At 41.6% G+C, this 24,561-nt stretch overlaps 1 protein-coding gene across 5 annotated transcripts; it reads right to left on the bottom strand.

The window, feature by feature from the left end:
- Nucleotides 1–1,740: 1,740 nt before the first annotated feature.
- On the bottom strand, nucleotides 1,741–23,059 carry MCOLN2 (mucolipin TRP cation channel 2). 5 transcript variants are annotated; one of them, XM_058843136.1, is made up of 15 exons: nucleotides 22,892–23,030; nucleotides 20,835–20,989; nucleotides 19,452–19,611; nucleotides 17,218–17,391; nucleotides 13,660–13,804; nucleotides 13,042–13,129; nucleotides 12,815–12,911; nucleotides 12,266–12,365; nucleotides 10,644–10,759; nucleotides 9,407–9,556; nucleotides 7,934–8,035; nucleotides 7,679–7,801; nucleotides 5,029–5,235; nucleotides 3,773–3,888; nucleotides 1,741–2,512 (listed from the first exon to the last, which is right to left on the bottom strand). In XM_058843136.1, exons 2-15 carry the CDS (start codon nucleotides 20,864–20,866, stop codon nucleotides 2,476–2,478), a joined length of 1,647 nt encoding a protein of 548 aa, XP_058699119.1. In that variant the 5' UTR covers nucleotides 20,867–20,989; nucleotides 22,892–23,030; the 3' UTR covers nucleotides 1,741–2,475. The 5 variants fall into 5 exon arrangements, with proteins under 5 accessions (XP_058699119.1, XP_058699121.1, XP_058699120.1 ...); XM_058843138.1 differs by lacking the exon at nucleotides 20,835–20,989 and adding an exon at nucleotides 22,297–22,408 and having other exon boundaries at nucleotides 19,452–19,591; nucleotides 22,892–23,022; XM_058843137.1 differs by having other exon boundaries at nucleotides 22,856–22,974.
- Between the last annotated feature and the right edge of the window lie 1,502 nt (nucleotides 23,060–24,561).

The following is a 24,561-nucleotide window of genomic DNA, read 5'->3' as shown; positions in this document are numbered from 1 at the left end:
ATTCCATTACAGAAATTAAGTCTTAAAAATAGTTAAGAATTATTAAGTATTCCCTGCATTCCTTTTGTTGATAATGCTGTCCCTCATTCCCTGAGGGGTTCTCTGACCAATATGTAATTATCTGAGCAACGGTTTTGGCAGGTGACATTAAGAAAGAGTTGGAGCTGTAATGAGGAGCCTCAGCTCCTGCCCCACGGCTCTGTGTCAGGGGTAGGGGAGGCACCTCACCTGCTGCAGGGAAGAGAGGCACCAGGCCTCTGGAGATGATGATGAGCCTGTTCCATTGTTCATACATCACACCACTAGTTATCCACACACATGCTTTAGTATCTGCTTTTGCTAGGTTCCAGTCTCTAGCCCAAGATTTAAGTCCTGGCAGAGGGCAGAGCAGTAAGAAAAACACAGTTCATTTTCAGACACGATGGAACTGTTTGATTTAGAAAGAGGCACTCCAGAAAGCTAACCAGTAAAATGGCAGCAAATTCAGAAGACACCATCATCTTGTACATAACCAAGTAGATTGCACATTCTAAGGGACAGGGGGACCTTGGCAATCAGTTAATGCCGATCCTTCTGCAGTCTACAGAAAAGTTTTTGGGTTATCCAGAGCCCCAGAGCATACACCAAAAACACCAAAATACACACAAAATACACCAAAAGACCAAATAGCCCCAAACAAGTTCTGCAGATTAATACCAGGATAAAAGTTGACTCCTCTATTGACAGTGGCAGACAGTAATGCTCTCTTGTTCTAGATCATGCAATTGATGAAAAGACAATTACAGAAAAACTTTGCTAAAAGCACAGTGGCATGGTTAGTGGTAGCAATTTCAGTTATCTCACAAGCTGTAGTGAGATTAGGTCACAATAACACATTGCATAGACAGGGATGGGAAAAAAATTCACCGTCCCAAAAACATTTCAGCAATAGAAGCATTAAAATGTGCAGAGCCTGGATGCATCAAAATCCTGACACCAAAAAATCTGTTCTAGACACCTAGCTGCAGCCTAAGCAAGGCAAAATGGCATTCACTTTCAACAACAACAAAAGACTAATTGTTACAAAGATTAAAGTTACAAAGGTAAACACTAAGCAGGAGGTTAGAATAAACAATTTTAAAAAGGGAAAAAAATAAAAAAGCTGCCACTCACCAGGGCAGCATTTTGAATTGCCTTTGCCATTTGAAACACTAAAAAGCCAGAACCTGCAGAGAACACCATTAGTAGTTAAGGACACACAGCAGGACCAAGTCCTGGCCAAAACACTGACATCATCTGCTGAAGAGCATTTTTTTTAGAGAGCAAATAGTGGAGAGACAAAAGTGGAGCATCTAATATAATAGTACACCCACCCCAGGAACTGTCAGTACTCCTGAAAGTTTTCAGAAATACCTGGTTAACATTTATGCACTACTATCCTGGAAGTGTTTTTAAGTTACCCAAAGTCCTCTCTTCTCACTAAAAAAAGTTTATGAAGAGGCAAGGGGAAAGTACCGTCTTCATTGATGACCTTCCCAAAGACAGCTTGAAACAAACTGAACAAACCAACTGTGAGACTCAGTTGCTACTTACTTTCTTCTGATTAATATGTGCTTGAAATAGAAGTAAATTCCATGGCACTGTTTTTTGCCTGAATTTGTCTTTTGGATTATGGCAATACTACAGTACAATACTACAAAAAAACCCAAAAAAACTTTCCAGTAGCCTTCAGATAATTCTTACCATGAAAGTCTCCAACCATGCAAAAAAGTATTTAACTATATCTAAACCAGTAAGTTTAATCTGGACACAGTACAAATCAATATTGTAGGTATAATAGAAAAGTCAAAAAAGAGAAAAGGATAACAAAGTGCTTTTTAGTAAAGCTGTTAAAGGAAAGACTGTGACCTATAAGTGGTTTGTGTTAGAATGATATACAAGAGGGAAAACAGCAATTACTTTCCACTTTTGTGCAGCTTTTTAGTTTTACATAAACTTAATTCAAATAAATTTAATGTGCCAAGTAGAAATGACAGGCTGAATGCATCAAGTGAAAAACTCCTCCCTTCTTGACTTCTTTTTATTTAATACTTTAAACACAGGATTATTTTTTAAAAATCATTTTAGTATAATTCTTTTTCTTATTAACAAGAACAGTTAATTCAAGGTCATTTTCCTTCCTCCTCAAGGCCATTAGCAAACAGAGCTTCGACAGACAATGCTCAAGGATCAGTCTTCTCTAACATGACGGAACTTGAGGCAAGAATACAGAACTTTTCACAGCTCTCTTCCAGACGCAGCTTCTAGGACTCCTGTTGGTCAGCCAGCCGCTGTCACATTAATAGCTTTTTTCCCCAAAAACCTTAATTAGCTAAGACAATTCTGTTCATGAGGCAGATCCAGATGGCAGGTTCCACTGCAATTCGGAGAATTATCCTTCTCCATACCGCTATGCTTTCTTTGCTTATATCAGAGGTGATTTTCAATGTGTAGCCATCAATTAATAAGTATCAAGTTGTCATCACTCTGTTGTCTGCAAAGAAAAAATTCACAATTCTCCATTCAGCAAGAAATGCAATAGGCAGCATCTATCCATATGAGCTCAATTTTGATCCTTCTGTTCTCAGCTCTCCCATTTCCACATACAACCCCAACGCCTGCACTGGACAATGATGCAAAAACTGTTACAGTAGCAAAAGCTCTAGATTTTCACTCCAACTACCAGGCTTGTGCCCTCAGTACTGCACAGCAAATTATGGTGTATATTTATTATGCTCAAGCACACTAATCTCTTATTCTGCACAGTGACTTGCAGGTGAAACCTGAAGCTGGGGCTGGCTGGAATTCTTGTTAACTAGTTGGTTTTCATGTGCCCCCAGCAACCACTGAGATACCTGCCCATCATTATCTCATATGTTCCTTTTTTTGGCTATGGGGTAGGTCCCCCTCTGCCAGGGTACAGCAAAAGCATAAAATTGCATTTCACAAAAGCATCAGTATATAAATAGACAACTATCCTCCTGCTAAAAGGGGATTTGTTACACCAGTTGTGATTAAGTGTTCACATTGATCTGTTCTTTCTCCCACAGCCTGGCTTCCTTGCACAGTGCCCACAACTATTCTCTGCACATGGATGGATTATCCTGGACTGCCTAGGGACAGTGACAAGATCCCTCCTATATCTAACAGGGCTTCAGAAGTGTGTTATGTTGCCTCAGAAACAGAATTCAAAGAACAAGCTCTATGACTAGCAAGCACCAGATGAGATGCTCATCTCTCACCACCAGCTTAAAAAGGACCAATGCCACAACGCCTACAAGACATTTACCAGTGTGTTTCCAATATTCTGGAAGATGGTATTCAAACAGTTTGACTCAGACACAGCATGGTTTTGGAATTAAGCACCAACCTCTGACTGAATCTCCCTCTCACTTTCTGTAACAACTCCAAGCTTAGTAGTAAAGTTTTTAGAAAGAGACACCTTGAAGCAAAGATTTGGTTTGCTCCAGAGCCCTTGGCAGTTTCATGCTGATGGTAGTCCTCCCATCAGCTTCTGCATTGCAGTTTTCATAAGACTATAACAGTTAAAACATATTTAAGCTCAGAACTGCTGCCTTTGCATCATCAGCTGACTGAAGATCTAACATGAATTGAAGGACAAGAGGAACAAGAGCACCAAAATATTACACAGACTGAATTCTGGATACTTCAGCATTTGTGATGCAGCATTTTGCAGCGAGAAGCTAACTGTTGTACTTCTCAGCAAAACACTCATTAAAAGCACTCTACTGACCTCCTGCAGCAGCAGATGAATGGAAAAGAAGTTCTGTCTTTTCTGTAGCCAGCACTGCTATGGTCTTTTAGAAATTCATGTAAATCTGTTACTGGAAAACCACTTTGTTGGTATTTCTGAAAGAAAAGGTATTTCATTTATAACACATGAGAAGTTACAGGGCATGAAACATTCTAAAATTTCCTCTAGAGTATGACAGTTAAACCAGATTATTTGGTTCAGTAATTCAATATTGCATGTAGGAAGGAAAAACCCCATTCCCATCCTAGAAACACTACATAGCTTGCTTTGTTCCACCAACAACGTAAGTGACAGAAAATTCACATTGTTCACAGATTCTCTTACGTTTTGTTTGCCGCCCATAAGGCCAAGCAAGTGATCTCAGGCCATACTGGTATCAGCTCTCCCTTGTTCACAGTGAGCTGCTGTGCTCACTGCAAGTGCCTTGGGCTCCTTTTCCCTAAGAACTCTAATTCTGGATTCGGAGGGTTGCAGTGTGACTATTCAACATTGCCATGCTGAAGAAATGCTATGACAAAAACAAATTCAGCATACTGACACAACAACAAGTTGATCTATGGGAAATGCTCAGAGGGAAGAGTCAGTAAAACACCATTTTGCAGATCAGACCATCCAGTAAACTAAGAAGCACAGACAATTAAGTTATATTTTGAGGTGCTTCAAAAGTGAAGCTCTTGCTCAGTCTGGAAGCTGTAGTTCAGGTCAGACCAGCCTTATTCTGCTGGCCTGTATCTGGCACCAAGACAAGAAAGAGATGAGGGCTGAAGGATGTGATCCACACTGCCATCCCACTGGTCACTGAGGCTACGAGGAGTACAAAGGGCATGATCTTGATCTTGAGATCAAGAACAGAAGCTAATTACCAAAAACTTTGGTTCACTTTCGAACCGTCCATACTGGAAACGGATGGCACAATTTTAACTCGAACGAGAAGCAGTGCATCTCTCAGAAGACATTTCCTTTTAACCACACATTTCCAAGCAGCACATTAAGGAGGCCTGGACACCTAAATGACTTTAGAGTTATCTGCTTGAACTGTTCCAAACTCCTGCCAAAGGCACATCTCTGAGATGTCAGCAAACCCAGCCACCCTTCCAATTTCGCCACAGACTAAACTAAAAGATTATTAAAATCTTATCACACATCAGAACTAACAGTAGATGGTATGATGTGGAGTGATGAACAAGAATGAATACAAAACTGATTAGAAGTGTAACAGAAAATAAATGCTTTACCTTTATGGTGTCATAGGAGTCAGTAATGAGTGCAATAAAAAGGCTGAGGATCATGTATATAAACAGACTAATGAAGGAGTACAGATATAATCGGCTGAACATCCACACCAGCGAGCTCTTCTGTTGGATTTGAGCAAATGTTGCAAACATGTCATCACCATTGACCAAAGAAAACAGACATTCAGCCACTGTGTTCAGATCTTCAAACTGGAAAATGAGTACAAATTATTAGAAGAATGTGAAAATCAATCAAGACTCAAAGTTTGAGTTTTACTCAAAGCAAACAAAAAAGTCAACCCAGGCAATCAAATGCTACCACGCTTTCCTGTACATTCAGGCCAAAATATACATGTCAGTAATAGAAAGTGGTAGAAATATCATCTTGACTAAGCATGATGTGTTGACATCAGACATAAGAATATTTATTATCAAGAAATAAAACTTGTGATGTTCAACAGTCAGAACAATCAATAACTGACCACCACAGAAAGCTACTGAATTACAAGCAATTCTGGACCTGCAGAAAAGTATCATTCCATTTCCCAAAGCACAGCTAAAGTGGTTTCACAGAATCTATAGAGTATATTAGTGGTAGTATGCTGGGAACACAATCCACATTCTCTGGCCTCCCAGCTCTGCAGCATTACTGGAGTATGGGTAATAAATCAATACTATGTTAAGGGGCTAGAGTTAGCACATAGCCTTCAGAACTCAAATGGTCTAAACTGAATTAATCTGTCACTCAGAAAGCCCTCTATAAGCTGCAAGTACAAGCTATAGCTATATTATGAAGCTACTGGAGCACACCCTGTACAAAAATCATGGTTTAATTTCAGGGACAGTCTCTTAAATTCCAAACTCCATTTCCCCAAACCTGAATATGTCCAGAGGCTAAAACTCTTTTCCCTATCAGGTAAGCCCACTTCCCATTTTGCTCTGTCCTTCCAAATAACTGGATTTCTTAACTATAATTTATTGGACAATATGAATTAATAGCCACATTAAAACATTGTGCATTATCAATGAACTAACACATAATGGCCCCATAATGAAAACAAGATGTCAAGAGGTATATGCTTGTAAGGAGAACATACTGGTGCACAGGAAGAGTAGGTCTAGTTTACACCTATGGCTTATTTTATTATTATTTTCTGAATTGAATTTTAAAGCCATTGTGAAACTCAGCCATACATTATCCAGGAAAAAGGGAGGCATGGCACAGGTAATTTTTGAAGAACTCAAGTTTTGATGCACTGACACAGAGACAGACCTGCTAAGGCCTGCTCACCTGGAAGCCCCTGGACTGACATAGCACAAAATTCAGGATACCCACTCCCTCCCTCTGACTACAGTAGAGCATGTATTTCTGTATTTTTGAGCGTAAGAGTTCTCCAGTGTTCCTGCGCATCGGGGAAGGCTCTTCCCATTTCTTACCAGGATGGCTTGGGTGGCTGGAGAGCCCTGGGAAGCCAGCCCTGGGCTGGCCTGCCTTGCACAGTGCCACTTTGCCTTCCTGTGGGACACTGGGGAGCTGGCAGCAAAAGCAATCCTCCACAGCTACAGCTGCTACCCTTGACATTGATACATGATATTTAGGCAGCAGGTAACATTTTCATAGATAAGCATGTTGTTGACTATCCTTCCTTTTACTCAGATGAACTTGTTGCAGGGAAGTTACAACAGTAATTATGCTGTGCCTTATAATTTTATAAACAATTGAGCCTCTAGTGTGGCAAAGGATCCCACAGCATCCCAGAGAAATGTATTGTCATCAACCTGGAACGTGCAGCCTGAGTACCTCCACTGCTCCAGGGACAGAGTAACAGTAAGTTAGAGCAATGCAAGCTCTGGGGCCAGAGGAAGCTGAGTCAAGCACTGCAGCGTGTCTCTCTGTTACACACACACTGCGCACACCCAGAGATCAAGAACGAGAAATCAGACATTTGTTAGTCATTAACAGACATTTAGAATTTGCCATGACAGGAATCTGCCTCTGTTCAAACTGTCACATAGAGCATCTGCCAAGAGGAAAAGCAAACAAGCTTTAGGGTCGTTTTGGCTTGTGTTCTAGAATATACAAAGCCTTGCTGCTGCACCCAGGTTTCAGACAAGACATACAGGCACACACTTTGATACTAACCTTAAGAACACAAACAAACAAACCCACAACACACCCCCACACAGGAAGCAAAGAAAACAAGCATTCATCCATCCCTTTATGAGTCACAATTTAGGAGCTGAAGTTACATGGCACAAGAAAGATTTGGAAAAACAAGGCCAGAGCCAAGGAAATTAAAAAAAAAAAAGTTCCAGTGAACTATTTCGTGCCTCTTTAAGCCAGTTGAACTGGGATTGCCAGAAGAGGTCGGAAGAGACAGACCAATGCACATGGCCTGGACAAACCATCCCTTCACCACAAACAGCCTGGTGCTGGAGATCACACTGACTTCAAGCACACAGTTAAAGCAAGAATAGCAATTTTGTTAAAAGGAGCAGGTAAAAAGAGGTACAGATGGAATGAAAAACACTCCCACGTTCACATTACAGCTTTCAAACAGACATTTTCATTTAAGACACATTTCTGTTGGTTTGGCTAGGAGTTATAAACACAGATTCCCATCATTACACCATTACAAAGGTGCTGATGTACCTTTTCATGATAAGGTCCCAGGACAATCCATCCACAGAAAGTATAGCCAAGATAGATCATCCCAGCACAGCAACAAAACCTTAGCACTTTTGGCAATGATGCCTGCATAGTCAAAATGAGCACCTGCAAGTCAGAGTGAAGAAAAGAAGGGGAAAAAATGCAAAACATCAGAGAGAGACATGGAAAAAAAAAGTGACATGCATATGTGTATATTTATATATACTTTAGTTGTTAGACATTTGAGTCCCTCCTTACATTGTAGGTTTGAAAATATCCCAGGTATCTGATGACTCCAACCCAGACAAACAAAGTTGATGTTCCAAGTAAAATGCTGCAGACATCATAACTTGTGAGGTTCTGAGGGATCCAAACAGAGCAGGTAGTCAAGTTACAAAGCAGTAGATATATCAGCTTGACAACTATTCAAGTTCCAGCAGTTCAAACAAACAAAGCAGGGCAGTCTAATACTGAAAGCCTGTTGCTACATCACAAAAATTAGATCAATGTGAACTGTAGTTATTTACTGAGATTATTCAAACACAACAGTGCTGCAAATGGAAATACACCTGATATTCTTGAAATTTTGTATAAGTGCAAAGTCTGGAAGAACAAAAGCCCTTGGTTTGGTTACAACACAGTTTTAAAATTAGATTGAATAACTCAAATTTTTTGTTTAAAAAGAAGGTTACTATTTGCTGTTAGGCAAAGAAGCTCTCGTTCACTATTTAAAAAACCATGAGCCATCATTTACATGAAAAGTGATCCTTGGGACTACAGCACTTTCCATGCTTATATACATTTACAGCTCTGAACAGGCTCTCTCTGACAGCAGTTCAGAACCTGAGTGTTGTTTTTACTACAGTTTACAACCAAATCCATTTGCACTTTACTTTAGAAGGCTAGAACTTGTTGCAGGAAGCACAAGAGAGCCATCTAGCTCAAGTTTTCCTACCCTCAACCTCCATCTCACCCTACAGCCACTGATTCCCAAGCGCTTCCTCTGAAGGCCACTCAGGGACCTGCCCTTTGAGCCTCAGTACACATGAAGCAGGAGCAGCACACCACCTACTCCGTTTTTCCCAGAATACAAAGTTTTGTGAACACATGAACTGTTGACACTCATCTATTGAAGATTAAAAAAAAAAAAACAACAAAAAAACCCCCCACAACCTAGGAAAAAAAACCACAAAACCAACCCAAAACACCTCCTGAAGAGCTGGCAGCTGGACAAAGCACATTGATTTCAGCAAGCCCAGGCAGGGAGGCCAAGGACGAGCAGGTGACACTGTCTGTGCCCATGCTTGACAGGAAAGCAAGCTGTGACAGCCGTGCTTCCAGTCCTACAAGCCACCAAGCCCCACCTTTCATCAAGGGGATGACTCGTGGTTTCCCAGTACTGTACATGCTACTACTTCATACAGAACAAAGAATTCAAATTGTTGGGTCTTCCTGTTAGGAACTGTCTACCCACAGGCCCCATACCAGGGATTAGGGGTCTTGGCACTGTAGAAATAAGATGTTTATATAGCTTATATGGTCTTTCTGAAAAACTTTGGGGAAGAGTGACTGAAAGTAGTTATTAGATAAACCAGCACTAGGAAATGGACTAAACTAAGCAAACAGATGACTATTGACTATTACAGCTCACTTCCACCTGTCCCCAAGTTAAAGCACATTACACATGGTTGTAGCAAGATTAGCATTTTAGCTGAAGTATGAAAGTCTTACCTTGGCTTTTATTTCCATTTTTAGGATTGACCCAATGATTGTCATCACATCACTGATAATTACCAGGACATACCACCCATTTAGGAACTCCAGGCGATCAGCATAACAGACACGGCGCTTGTATTTCTCCAAGAAGAAACTCACAAATCTCTGGTGACAAGCATTTAGATGTTTAGTTACAGGTCACCTTGGATTAAAAACATGGCAACATTCAAGTTCCACACAAGCCCTTTTCCTATAGGATTTGCTGGAATAGTAGTTTAAAGCTAATTCTCAATAGCAACAGAAATAAACAGGAAAAAATTTAAGGTGGATTTAGGCCAATGAAAATAAACTTTCTGCAAAACACCTGATTTCACAACCCATTCCCACTAACATAACCATGGTCTGTTATCTCCTTTACCATAGGTTCTATCCACTTCTGACAGAGCAAGGCCAGCCAACTAAAAAAGTGAAAAAGAAATCAAATGCAACTACAGAGCAAGAGCTCTCATTTTCAAGAGAGCAAACAATATCACCTCTATGCCCAGCACTGCCCATCTGCTTTCACTTGCTCTTTTTGCTCAGGAATAAATGTGAAGTGACTATTCCTGAGAGCAGTTTGACAATGTTGAATCATGTCCTCTTGACTCTTGGTCTTGTTTCCAAGCTACAAAAAGGATATCTTGAGCTGGATAAACAAGTATTTCTGTTTTCATATCCTACCCACCCTGGACTCTTCTAACTCTCACGAGCCACATGTTTATAAAAAAAACCAGCCAGAGTTAGACTATGTCCTATGCTTTACATTTTCTCCAGTTAGAGCTGGCTTTGAGGGATGTTTGTTAAGGCATTAATTTATGACTAGACCTCTATGGGAATTCTACTCTGAAGCCAGGGAAGAAAGATTTGTGGTTTGGAGATGCAGGACACAGTGCCTGTTTGCAGCACAAAGACTCAGAAGCCTTTTTGTCTAAAATCCTGAGGGGGTTAGGGGAAGTCTCCTTCTGCCCATTGAGAGACACAACAAAATACTTCCAACTACATCACTACACTAACAGAAATAAAATCCATTCACAGTTAGCAATGGTCCATTGAGATACCTACACATCCTTTCTAGAGATAACAGTAAGAGGGACATCTGGCAACAGATTTACCCACTTTAATACTCCATGTTTCAAAAGGTACCCCTTCACAAGACCATTAGCAAAGGAGGCAGAGACCAAATAAGCATTAAAGTCATGAGCACTGGGCTTACCTTTTGTAGTCTCCAGGCAAGAATGATGGATCGTGTGCAGAGGATGAGAGAAGCCAAGCAACTTAGTATGACAAATCCATCAAAGACTAGAATATACTGAGTGTTCTTCTGGAGAACTGTAAAGAGCCAAGGAAATAAAGTAAGGTTAGTCTTTTCACATCTCTTTTGATGCAAGTTACGTGTCATTTTATTATAATTCACACTCAAATACTCTCACCCCATAAGCAGATGGGTTACAAGCTGTATTCTTTCTGCAAGCATATCTTGAACACAGCTCAACAGAGAATTTCATCAAGACAGTCATAGAGACTGGGCCACAAGAATGAAAAATATGTTCAAGGTCTTCAAAATAAACCCAAAAATGGATATGTTAATACAGCTATCCTCCTTTTTACCTGTCCATCTGTGCTTCCACAGTGTTACAACTACATGAGGCAAAAGAAACACAGCTTTGGTCTGTACTGACACCATTAAATTTTTTTAAAAAATTCCCACCTCAGTCTGCAATAAGAAACTTGTTGGACTTTCTGTACTGTCTTCTTTTCATCTACAAGTTTAAAAACCATCATGTGAACACAAATTAGGTGTCTTCCTTTGTTTCCTCACATCAATGGTCCTTATCTTCTCCATAACATACACGTCAAAATATATGAAATAGAGGCCAAGACTTGTTTTTAATTGTTGCCATAGCCCTTCAGCACACCTTATTACTGAATTATGCATGCTCCCTCAGCTGGTAATTAGACACAAAATAAACTACTCAAGAACAGGTAGTTGAAAGACAGCCACAATAAAGTACTGGACAAAGATACGAGCCAAGGCACTTTGAGGTTATTCAGAATAGCCTATAAATTACCACTTCAATATCGCTACAACACAGCATTACGAGGGAAAAGCTGGCTTTACCAAGGTCAAAGGCAGGCTACTTGACATTTATTAATCAAGATATATATTATATATCTTAATTATATATCTTAATATATATTATATATATTATAGCACACTGAAAAATTCTCTTCCATCACAGGCCTTTACAGCAAGTCAACACATGGGAGAAGCAGTTGCACAGTGCTGTCACATGTTTTTACTGTTCCTTTAAGGGGCCCTTAGTGCACATTCCTGAGCTGTCAGACCAAGCCTTAACACTAGCAATACATGGCAGATGCCAGCCTTTGTTCATATACATCATTTAATCTACCAGCAGTGGCAAAAAAAATAAGCCAACATGAAAAACAAACTTTCAGAAATAGTATGCTTCAATCAGTTAGAAGAAAAAAAAAAAAAATGAAAGCTATAGGAGACTTCAGCTGGAAATTATCCAGTTAGTGGATTAAATTGAGTTATCTCAGAGCAGCACAATTAAAAATCTATGGAAGAACATTCATCCTCCTTGCAGGCAGAGCTCACTAACACACAGTGGTATGCAGAGATGATCGTGTCATCTCACAACACCCAAACAAAAGGAATTATTTCCTACCTCTTGATTAGCAAGAGGTACTGAATTGCATTAGGCAAGTGGCATTGTTTTATGGGCAGAGGGATGAACAGGACTTCTACAGACCACGGAAGGCAATGGGAGATGCATAACTGCTGTTATGCAAACATACATGCACCATACTTACCTGAGTTAAATATGTGCCAGTCTTTGCATTCCTGAATGTCAGTGTCACTATCAAAGTAGATCTTGATTTTTCCACTGTGGGCTCTATTATTGAAAGTTATCTGAAAATACAGAGCTACATCAGAAACAGCAAGATTGCATTACAGAAAAATAAATCCCACTAAGTGCTTTGGACACAGCATGCATTAATACTGTTGATCAGATGGGCTTTAAGAAAGTTGTCACCATAAACAATGGTGTAGACATAATTTGAGTAGATGACATTGTATTGCCTAATGACCAGTATTCCAAGAGGCCAAACTTCACGCTTAGTCTTTAGATGAAGAACAATCCCTCATCCCTTTCTCAGCTTACCAACTGGAATATTTTACAAAGCAACATTGTCTCATGGCAACACCATTTCAGCAGCCTTTGGGAAGGAGGAGTAAGGGCCAGGACATGCTCAACTGTGTTTCTCTTGCAGGCTAGATATGAGGATGACACCTACACCTTAGCTTAAGTTCTCATTACAGATACAGTATTGGAAGTGCCACAGCCTATTTTCACTTACAGTATTTTTAAATGCATAGCAGTCAGGCAATTCACGGGCATGGATCGTCTGTAGAGCAATGCCTTTCAGCTTGAAGGAGATTTCAACCTGTATAAGCCTGGAGAGTTTAAAAAGCGTACAAATATATCTAAATATCACAGAAATATACACAACCTGCACAAATCAGAATCCACCATATTAATATGAAAGGAAAAGTGGGAATAACTTAAAAAAACCCATTGCTTTACCTATAAAATTCAAGATTGAAAAAAGAAGAGTTCAGCTTCAGTTCTGCCTTCTTACCAGTTAGCTCCTTTGGCTTTAAAAGGATACATTCTGGAAAGACAAGAGGAAAATATGTTATCATAAAAACTTCACACTGAAAGTAGCATTAAACTGAGATGATCAGTGTCTATAGCAAGTCCTGAACAGGCAAAGCATTAATTTTGAGCCAACCTATTCAGAGTCCCAGCGAGTGGGGTCAGAAGCAGGTTTGTTGTGTACTAACTCGTGAGCAGCTAGCAGCCAGGACTCAGCTCTGAGGGGCAGTAAGGGCACCCACCCATGAAAGGAACAGACTGACCAGCATCCAGAATTCTGTATTTGAACCTCCTGCACAGCGTGGGAAGAGGTGTGTTTAAGAAAAAGAACAACAAAACATCACCTCACCATCAACTACAAAGATTTGTAGGTGGTTGAAGAGAGCCTCTCATAATCACAGCTGTCTTTTCTAGACAGGCACTGAAAACCAAGAGGGAAATAGGCAAGAAGCATGGTAATGTTCCTGTGATTGCCACACAGAAAGCTATTGGTTTTAAGCTTTAGAGCAAAGTACTCCACAGCAAGACATTTCAAAAAGTCTGTACCTGTTTCAGTAGAAACATCTATGTTCAGTGTATCATTGGAAGGAAGCATTGTGCTTTTCTTGTACTGTTGTTTACAGATTTTTAAACCTGATTCTTCATGTTCATAACCAAGTGTCCCCAGGGATATGTTCTTTAAGTGCCTGTACTAGTTTAAAAACAAAAACAGAAGTAGAAGTTGGAGAAAAATCATCCTTTTTTGCATTAGATAGCAAATTGAAACCTCAAAGTTATATGTATCAATACAGGTTTTTTAATTTAAAAAAAAATCTTTACTTTCACATAAAAGCTTCCCACTCAGTTTACAGACAGGAGAGCTGCTGGCCACTCAGTAGTAGTGGTCAGCATCCCGGTGACACAGTGACAGGGAGTGTGCGCTGTGCCAGCGCAGTATTGCTCCTGACCACACACCCCCCAGGGATATCTGCACCTCATTAGGTGATAGTTTTCACACCTCTTGAAACTGTTGTACCGTGATCCAAGTCACAGTTCTTATCAAATCCACACCAAGATCAAAAGCAGAGCAGCTCCCCGTGTGACCATAGAAGAGGGAAGCCATGCATTCACTATATAACCAGCAACCAGGGAGCACACAGAGCTCGAGCAGCCTCCGAAAGTAACCTAACCTGCCTGCTTTACACAACCACAGAAGCAGCTGAAAACATGCCTGTGAGGAAGGTACTTTCTTTTTCCACTTACTCCAAAATACAGCACAAGTCACCTTCTTTGTTTGCAAGATACTCTTGAAAACAAGGACTGAAAGTGGAAGCAAATAAAGCTGTCCCAAACCAAGCGTTGTCCAAACATGGATCAGCCGCTACATTCCAGGCCAGTCCCCTCCAGACTTGCTTTCCACACAGCCTTGGTGTCTACTGGAAGCAAGAGCTATCCCTCTGATCCCTGGAGTGACACCTTCCATCCCTGCACAAACAAGGCAAGCCCCAGGGCACAGCTCTTGGTGTCCCTTGGCTCCTCAACAGCTACCCATGAAGGACAGAAGATCAATGACTAACCATGAAGGCAGCTGCCTGCCAGCTCAGTTTCCCAAGAGCTAACACTGTCCAAGAGAAGCCAGACACACCCATGGCCTTCTGGGGAAGAATGCATAAACTCATAGCAGTGTGTTAGCTTTTATCATCACCTGACCTAGAAAAAGAGCTCAGGGCAGCATACAGGAGTGGTCTGCTCTCAAGAAAGCATTTAACTTTCTTGGAGTAAGTAAATAAACAGAAAGTCAGGCAAAGTTTCCTATTACTTAAAAATGTGTTCAGCTGGCTTTGATTAAGATTAGTCCCTTTTCCCCTTTAGCACAGATTTCCTTATTATGCTTCATTGTCATCCTATTTCCCCCTTCCTTTGGGCACTGTGGCCACTAGCCCATCTTGTGAGGTACAACATCCCACCAGCCATTAACAACCACACACTCCATATGCAGAACTGGAACTGCAACAGAAACTACCACACCTGTATGAAAGCTCTGCCTTGCAGTGCCACTTCGAGTACCCAGTTTAGACAGCCCAGGAGTAAAGCATGGCCTCCTCACCCTGCCAGAGTCTGAACTCAGAGCAAGATAAGGAAGCCACATCTGACTAAGGCAGGTCAAGTGAGTGGAAACAGCAGTTTAGTCACAGCTCCTCATCCCACCGAGGACCTCCCCAGATCACTGCATGCAGCAGCTGCTGCCCCACCCACGTGTGCTCTCGGGCTCTGCCCTCCTGACAGCACAGCACCAGGTGTTGGGCTACCCACATGCCACTTTCAAACAACACTATGAAACAGTAAAAGCAAAATTCCTGCTTATAAATGTCCAAGCAAGCAGCAGAATATCCTGGTCTTACAGGCTCTGCCACAGGGCAGAGCACAAGAGTAACAAATTCACACAGCTGCTTTGTAATAGAAACTTCAGCTTAAAGGCAATAGAGAAACAAGGGAAACCTGTGTACTCGGAATTCCAAGTGTAAATGTATGCTTGGGGTTTTATGTTGCTGCTCTGTTTGAGGTTTGTTCACAAAGTGTTCAAATATCCCAGTGGTATATTACACAAAGGCTAAAATTCAGTTCTTACAACTCCAGCTTTGCTGTGCACAATCATTATTTTCCATAATGCCATATCCTTTTGCTTCACCCACCCAACCATGCATTTCAAAAATACAAACCAGAACACCAAACCTCATGTCTTCTAGCCGCCCATCTCAAAATAAATTTTAAAAAAAAGCTTTGCTTTTAGTTTAGGCGTTATCTAGACTGGCTCTTCACACAAGGCACCCTCTAAAGGCAGACAAAAAAAAGGCAACAGTAGTCACAATGTTCACCTGAAAGCATGCTTTTTGAATTCTTACATGTGACATAAAAGTCTCAGGAATGCCACAGGACACTACAGAACCCAGTTTTCACAATTCAAATCTCCTTAAATGATACAACTACATTTATACCACAAAGACATTTTATGGAGAGACCTTTTTCTGATGCCTGGCTCATTCTTGAGGATATAAAGCTATTATTTCTCTACTATCTTGTATCTGGAATTCATCTCAGCCTTAGTGCCTACAAAAGAAGGAAAGTGAAACAAAGCAAACAAGGAAGGAAAAAAAAAGAAAGCAAGTATGGTTTATTGCAGAAACAGTGGCAATATGGAGAGCTCAAAGAAAGATTGAGAAAACTACTTCACCATTAATTGAAAATGCCAGGAATGAGAGTCTTTGGTCCTGTCCATCACATTTGATCTGCTGGTGGCTCTGCTGTAGCTTACAGGAGAGGACAGAAGAGCAGCAAGCCCCCACGAGCAGATGATTGAGATGAGGTCTGGCCCTTCACAGCCCTGCAATGCCCAGATGCTGCTGGGCACAGCTGCAGTGGCAACACTGCTTTAATCCAGGTGACAGAGCTCATGCGCCAAGGCCAGTGAAAATGAAAGCTGATTTAAAGCCACTTTTTATTCTTCCAGTGTTAATAATTTCTGGGTTTATCATCATTCCCAATGCAAGACACATTTCATATTCCAGAGTCTTTCATCTTGTGACTTTCAAATGTATTAATATTAAATACAAAAACATTTCCAGAATTCTCATCCTAGATTTGTTCACTTTGCTCCGAAAATTGTAAAGAGACTGTTCTTTAAACTACTGTCCTGAATGCCTTTAAGTAATATTTAATATGCCAAAGTACCATATTCCCCATTCTGAGGCCTCCAACCTTCACTACAAAGCTGCAGTTCAGGAGAGCTGTTAACAACATATTTTTTAAAGCATACATAGGTATAACTCAGGCCCATAGGTCTTCAAAGTAAGATCTAAACCAAGGTTACAGTTCATGCAAGATGATCAATTTTCAAATTTTCTGGATTTTGGTATTAAGAACAACCTGAGTAAAATTCTGCTTTGGATTCATCCCCAAGAGACAAAAATTCATCTACACCAAAAACTTCAGGACACCCCATCTATGCTGATTTACTGAAATACCCAACTGAAATCTAAGATTAGAAACAGAAAATCAGAAACTTAGCAGAAGTTTACAGATGTAGCTTCAGGTTTAACACAATTATAAACACACACTCATACCTACCTGATTAATAACATAAAAAATGCTATCATAAGCATCCTGTTGTGTATATATACTGCAGCTGTAGTCATCTTCATCAGTTCCAGAATAGCCCTTCAGGAATAGGTGTTTAAAAGCAACAGTGTTTTCCTCTTTGAATGAGACCACCAGCTGGTTACTCAAACCAAAAAAAACAAGCTGACAAGAGAAAGAAACAGATTTGAATTTTGAACAGTGGTCAAGCAGCAGAATTTTGGAAACAGCTTTAAACTACAATAAATAAATAAATAACATAAATAAATAAATTACAAACCAGACAGGTTCCTGTTGCTGTAACTCTGCTAGAGCAGGAGCACAGAATCTGTTAACTGATGGCATGAGATCACCAAAGCCAAGGTTATCATGTGCAGGGTAAGTGAAACAAATCTAAGTGCAGCAGCTGAACAGACAGCTACATCACTTGCACCTTTTACATATCATGGGCCAACAGCTCCAACCAGGATTTGCAAAAACCTTTGTGGAGGATGCCAAGGGCACACAAGCTAACTTAACAGCATGACCTGATACCCCTGAAATGGTCTGCTTTGCCATGGACAAATTCCTGCACCTTTCCTGCCCCTGGCATGGCACAGGATTAGTGCAAACCTACATGGGACCCTACAGCAATAAAAAGCATCACCTGCCTGACCCAGGTGCTGCTTAAGGAGGCTAGAACAGGAACAGCAAACAGCAGAGTTACTACTGAAGATTTGTGTTCCCCTGACATATGGCTGTTCCCATTTCCACCACCAAGTAAAACATAGGCAGAGCCTAGAAACTGCTTGGTTTTTCAGCAAGGGCTTCTTCATAGGTACAGTAGCAGGAGGATATCCCCAAGCCCCAGCTACGTACCTGACATCTGAGCAAAACCAAGGGCTGACAAGAAAGTCTCAAGCAGCAATTCAGAAAATCTTTGTGGCCTTTGAAAACCAAGAAGCAGAGTACCCCTTCTACTCACAAAGGATAGTGGGAGACTGGGGTAGCAGACAGAAAAATTACATGTCCAGTGATAGCCCCAATAATTGAAGTCAGTAGGTTAGGACAGATGGCAATACGGAACCTTTTCAGAGACATGTGAAGTTATGTTTTTTGTCATCATTCACATGCAAAGTTTACTGCCCTGTCTTTGAAGGAAGAGGAACAACCCACATATGAGGGGCAGCTGCCAGTAAAGAAAGCCAGGGCACGCCTTCCTTTCAGCTTGCACTGTGCTCACACTGCCCACCACCTCCCTGCCCCACACACTTTAATACAAGCCCTGTCCCCATCAGCTCTGTCTCTACAGGTCACAGTTGTGCCAGCACTAGTGTAAATCACTTATTTCAATTTGCTTTGCCTAGACAGACCAACCAGTGCATCCCACTCCTGCCTGCAGAGAGAGGCCTGTCAGGATTTGGGCACAGCAAGGCACCAGCAGAGGCCAGACCCCAGAGCCTGCCACAGTCAATAAAACACCAGCACACATCAACTGGGGCTGTGCTTCACTCCGTTCATAGCAGGCAACTCAAACACAAACCAGGGATCCCACAACTCAGCACGTATATTTAGCTGTTCTTGCAACTTGTCAGATGTCAGTCTTGCATTTCAAAGGCTCAGAAAAAGTAATTTCTACCTATATGTGTGTCCCATTCTGCTTCCCTCCACCTGCAGTCAGTATTAGAGGACTGTAAAATAACCACTGAAGTTTACAAACACCCTCTTGGCCTCCACATCTCAAACAGTACACAACTTTTCAAATGCATTATTTGAAGAAGCAAGAGGCACATCCAATTCCTGCAGCTCAGCCATCCCATCACCATCAGAAACCATAGCATCTTCCCACTGAACATGGACACTTTAATCTTCTGATTAGATATCAGGAAATGTCACTTTTGAAATAGTCCAGTGAAACTTTAATCTAAGAACGTAACAAAAAGCAGTGATTGTGATAACAAGCCTGAAGACAGTGCTGAATTTAGTGGGAAGAGTAATTTGCTTTAAAGTATTATGCTAAAAATGGCAAAATACCTGGTCAAACATTGCCCCAAAAATCTCCATGAGGCTTTTGAAATTGATATTATTCTTCCCTCTTGAAATACCTCTCATAGTATTTTTTCTTTATGGACTGAAGAGGGCAGTTCAAGCCAGTAACAAATACCCAGGGATGCTAAAGGCCCAGAAGCACAGGCTGGCTTCTCGTGCACATCACTGCCACTCTAAGAGTAAAAACAGAGGATTACCTGTGTCGTAACCATAAGTATCTTCAAAATCTGCAAAGCCAATTTCCATGGTATCTGACGTCTTGCTCTGTATTTTTCACATGGGTTCATGAAGTAAAACTTCAAATCCTCTTTCAAAGCCGTCTCTTTTAGATCTAAATCTGATTGAGTCATCATATTTCTGCCACAAATAACATATTAATTAGAAACCAACAGAATGCTTTGGCAGACTGTTTGCTCATTGCAGTGTCATTTCAGATCACCACATGACAGAAAAGGTCCAAAACACTTTTTGGGTTATTTTACAGAAATGCAAAAAATATTTCCCTGTGATCACATCATTAAAAATCATTCAAACACATCTGATCATTAAAACATATCATTTAGACAAATAATTAGCAGGCATTAAATAAGAGGGTCTGTAACAGAAAGAAATGTAGACTTGCTATTACTCTTTCAAAAATCCATTTGAAACAAAGAGGGACCAATGTTCACATATTTGTCTCGATAATCCACATTCTAGCAGAAGAAAAAGATGTCTTAAAGATTAAACCAGAGCAGGTTTTACATACACTTCTGTTATGAACATGCAGCTTCAAGGGCTAAATTCATAGGCGTGTATTTATTTAAATAGCTGGACATGTAAAAACTGGAGGACCGAGTACAGAGTACTGTTGTGTTTTAAAACACCTTATGTTTCTCCTTCTCAACTGAATGGGACATTGAAAAAGCTTTCCCCATCTCCTGATCATTTTAACCCTGTTTTCCAGCATCGTGAGTTTTCAGAACTTTCCTACTTCACACACAGATCAGGACAAAACTCGTAATTTTTTTCTCTTTACATGTTAAGAGGATCATATCTGACATTGGGTGATTATCAGTCCCATTTACCATTCAGAATGTCATTCCCAATGCTCTGAATTTTATAAAGGATAACATTTTGTCTGAGGCTCAAAACCAAAAGCATTGATTCCAAGTTTTCAGATACTTGGAATACTTTTTCATTTTTTACTTTTTGTGTCCTCACTTATCTGCAGTACACAGATATTTAAGCTCAAACTGCAGATCACAAAGCATGTTTGATTTGCTAGAATCAGCTGTCTCACAAGAAGAGACATTTCAGTTAAAGAAGCACAGTTCCTCAGAAGAGGAAGTGAAAACAACAAAAAATATATTTTAATGTTAAAAGCTCAAAAGTCATCTTTCCTACACAGCCTTAAATCAGTTTTTCATGAAGATGATGAGAGGCAGGATGATTTTGGTTTTTGAAGCAAGAAAAACATTGGGAAATTCTCAAGAAAAAGCAACTGTGGGCAGCATCCCTATTTAAACTTATAATAAAAGCATACTGGACTAGCTTTAGTAATGTCTAAGATACAAAAACCTTGAAAGATATAAACACACCTGACGGAAGTGCGTGTGATAGCTGTCAGCATTGATTAAGGAAACAGGTACATACATACTTCAATCCTGCATTGACACCCAAAGACATCACTGCTCCTGCACCAGCTTCTCTCCAACAGGCAGGAGCATTTGTGTGGGTACACAGTGAACAAGAGCTAACCCAGAGGGAAAGTGACAGGAGAAGGTGGGAAGGAAAGAGGAAACAGAACAGGGTTAAGCTAAACCTGGTCAAATTTTAAAGCATGAAGGTATGACATAAGAACCACTCCAAGGCTTCAGCAAAATCCTCCCCTAAGCTTCCAGTAAAAGCATATTGGAAGTGACAAATCTTGAAAAACAGAAAAATAAATGAACAAAACCAAAAAAAGGCCAAAACCCCCACAAATCAAACATCAAACTTTATAATAAACATTTTGGTTTTTTGATATTCAAAGAGGTATCATGAAAAACATAATGGTTTACTTCAAAGATGTGTGTCAAGACTGTATGGCTATGACAAAAACTTGATGTTCATTAATAGCACTTTCATCTTTACACAACTCTCATTTGTGACTAGGCATTAATTTCACAGATGTCTTTAACTCCCTTTATTAATTAACTGTAGAAATTCTGAGCAGGATATTTGTCAAAGAAAACGACACATTTTTTCAGCTTAAGAGAGAGATCCAAGATTCAAGCCTGTACCACTGTTTGACTTTGTCTTCCAATAAAAAACAGGCATTATCTGGTGTAGTATTGAAGAAATAATTCATTTCTTAAGCAGGTGAAACAGGTAAAACACATCAACTGTTTTTCAATTCATTCATTTCTAGGATAGATTAAAAATTACATCCAAATAGACCACATTAAATGAGCAGAACTAGAACCTTCAACCAAAGCACTCAAGAAGTTTAGAAGCTCCAAGGGATTACCAGCGACGTACCATATTTTAAACAAACCATCTAGTTCTACCATATGGTCATTAGCCTAATAATCCAAACCTAATTGAAACAAAGTACCCAGCTCAAGACAGAGCAATGAAACAATTAAATTCTGACACACCAGTGTAATTAACACCACTCAATGGGCCTCCATAGAGTGTTTTGTGACACTACCAAATTTTTTGTGAATGAAGACTAACTGTGTAATGCATGTTTAGATGCACAGCCAGGTGTTATGTGTCTCACATATTAAAACTGTTACCAACTCAATTCTAACAGCTGCATCACTGTAAAAAATGCCTTAGTGCTGTAGCTGGTAGGACAGTCTGCTGTTTGGCTGTTTTGTAGAGAGGCATTGTAGAGCTCAACATTCCACTCAAGAAAGAGGTTTCTACAATAAGGACTACAATTTACAGCTACCTACTTATGAAACACACTTGTAGTAGTTAGCTCTTCACCCAGCAGAAAAAGCAGCACTGAACCAAGAGGCTAAAATGCCCTTATTAGGTGAGCACAGCCACTTTCTTTAATGAGTAACTCACTGCTGTAGCACTGAGTAGCGACACTATCAGTGTCCATCAGAGCTCCATATCAGCAGCATTTATCTACTTGAGCTCTGCATCTTGAAGAGATATTAACGAGAACGATGAGGTCCTAAGGGGGAAAGAAGGAGAAAAAACCCGAAAACCCCTCATCATTGAGTTGAGTTCTACATATCAGCCTAGCCAACCCCAGCTTCACCTTCCCGATCTCTAACTAAGCTCAGCACTCCGCCAGAGGACGGCATCGCCTCTAGCTTCTCCGAAATGGAGGGGACAGCCCTCCCGTGCAGGGTTCACGCCGTCACCACCCGTGTCTCGGCTGCCGCGGGAGGAGCGGCGGCAGCGGGCCACGCACGGAGCGCTCCGCTGCCGGCCCCGCGTCCCGGCGGAGCGCAGGACCCACCTGTGCGGCAGCCGAGACACGGCTGTGCCGCGCCCCCTGCCCACCTGAGCCCCACCTGAGCCCCTCCCGAGCGGCTCCCCGCCCTCCCGCTGCTACCGCGGCCCCGGCCGCCCGCCAAGGAGCGCCCTGACCCCGCTGCCCGCCGGGCGCGCTGACCCGAGGGTTCGGTTCGGCCCGGCCCGCTTCCCTCACCCGCTGGCGGCGGCCGGCCCGCCGGGGAGGGACTTGAGGGGGATCTCCATGGGCCGCGGGGTTCGGCCGCTGCCCGGACGGGGCAGGACTCCGGCGGAGCAGCCCGGGCCCCGCACCCTGCCCCGCCGGCCGCGCCGCCTTTATGGGCCCGGCGGAGGAGGGCGCCCGCCGGCCACGTGCCCTGCGCAGCGGGCCCGGAGCCGAGAGCGGGCCCTGGCTGCAAGAGTGAGGATCGGTGCTCTCAGGCACATGGTGTGACTCTTGGGGATGTCCCATGCGGGGCTGGTGTGACACTCGGGGATGTCCCATGCGGGGCTGGTGTGACACTCGGGAATGTCCTGTGCAGGGCTGAGAGTCGGACTGGATCATCCTTGTGGGTCGCCTCCAAACTCAGCATAATCTCCGATTCTGCGATAACAGCAATTACCTTACTGCCAGCTAGTAGTTGTAGGCACTTAGGTAACATGCAGGGAGACTGCAAGTGAGATTAGCTACTACAGAGTTGGTCGTCTTGCAGGTCAAGAGGTATTTAGTTCCTCAGAGGATGTGGTTTAATGCAGTTGCTCCAAACCAGGGCGTTCAAACAGAATGTAGACTCATAAGAGGCATCATTGCAGCAACTGAGTTCTCTACCTGCCCACCCAGTGAGCATGGGCAGCACAGGATTCTTACATAATGCTCTCAGATGATGCTGTATTTGGTTGTGATCACACTGTGTAAGGAAGAAGAAGGAACAAAAGCCCAGACAAACATCCATATGCAGTTTCTCAACATTAGCTGCAAGAGCATTGTGTCAGCTCATGCATGAAAGTTTTCTTAAGGCTTCCTCTGCTATTAGCTACTGCTTGAGGCAGGAGGATGCTCCTCACAGGTCCAGCCACAGGTTTTGTTTTTTACAGCAATGTCTGTGTATTGTCCTACCTCTTGTCTCCGTTCCTGCCCCCACATCTGCCATATAAATTATGCTTTTGCACATTTTAATACTGGGTAGGTATGAGCACATCTGAATTTCATTTCTTACTCTTTTGCACACACGCTGTTTACCTTCCCTTGAGAATGTGCTTCAATCCAACATGGAAGTGGGTACTTAGAAACAAGTAAGCCCATCACCTCTTCCTCTTAGTGTAACTTCATTTTGTTAAAAGATCTGGGCTCTGCTGAAAACAAGTTCTCCCTAACTGTATATGCAAAACATTGGCATTGAAATAAGCCTTGGTATTAAAACAGCTGTTGCCCAATATAGCACCCTGCATCTTACTTTCATGAGGAAATACTGACTATTGGTATTTTCAGGTGACTTTCTAGAGCCTAGTGAGAATCAGAAGAAAGAAAATCTCTTACCCTCCTCAACTTCTCAGTCAGGGCTGAAAGTTCTGTTTCCCTTAGGATGGCATATTTAAGCATGAGTTTATCAGATGCTTTGTCTGCTTCCTTGTTCTCCCCAACTGCATTTTACAGTTTTATCTGTGCCTGCTTGATTGCATCAGCATAAAGATACCGATGTCTCCAGGATGCAGCTTTACATGTGCTACCAGCATTGCTAATGCTGAGATCACTGATACACTGAAGTCACAAGGGGTTTTTTTAGAGTAAGATCATTGTCACACATCTTGGCTCGGCAAGGCCATAACCAGCACATCATGTGTTGATAAGATTAAAAACCCTCACTG

The sequence above is a fragment of the Poecile atricapillus genome, chromosome 7, assembly GCF_030490865.1.
Source record: "Poecile atricapillus isolate bPoeAtr1 chromosome 7, bPoeAtr1.hap1, whole genome shotgun sequence".
In the NCBI taxonomy this organism is placed as follows: domain Eukaryota; kingdom Metazoa; phylum Chordata; class Aves; order Passeriformes; family Paridae; genus Poecile; species Poecile atricapillus.
Note: the sequence above shows the minus strand (reverse complement) of the source record. Positions and strands in the feature narration are given on the sequence as shown.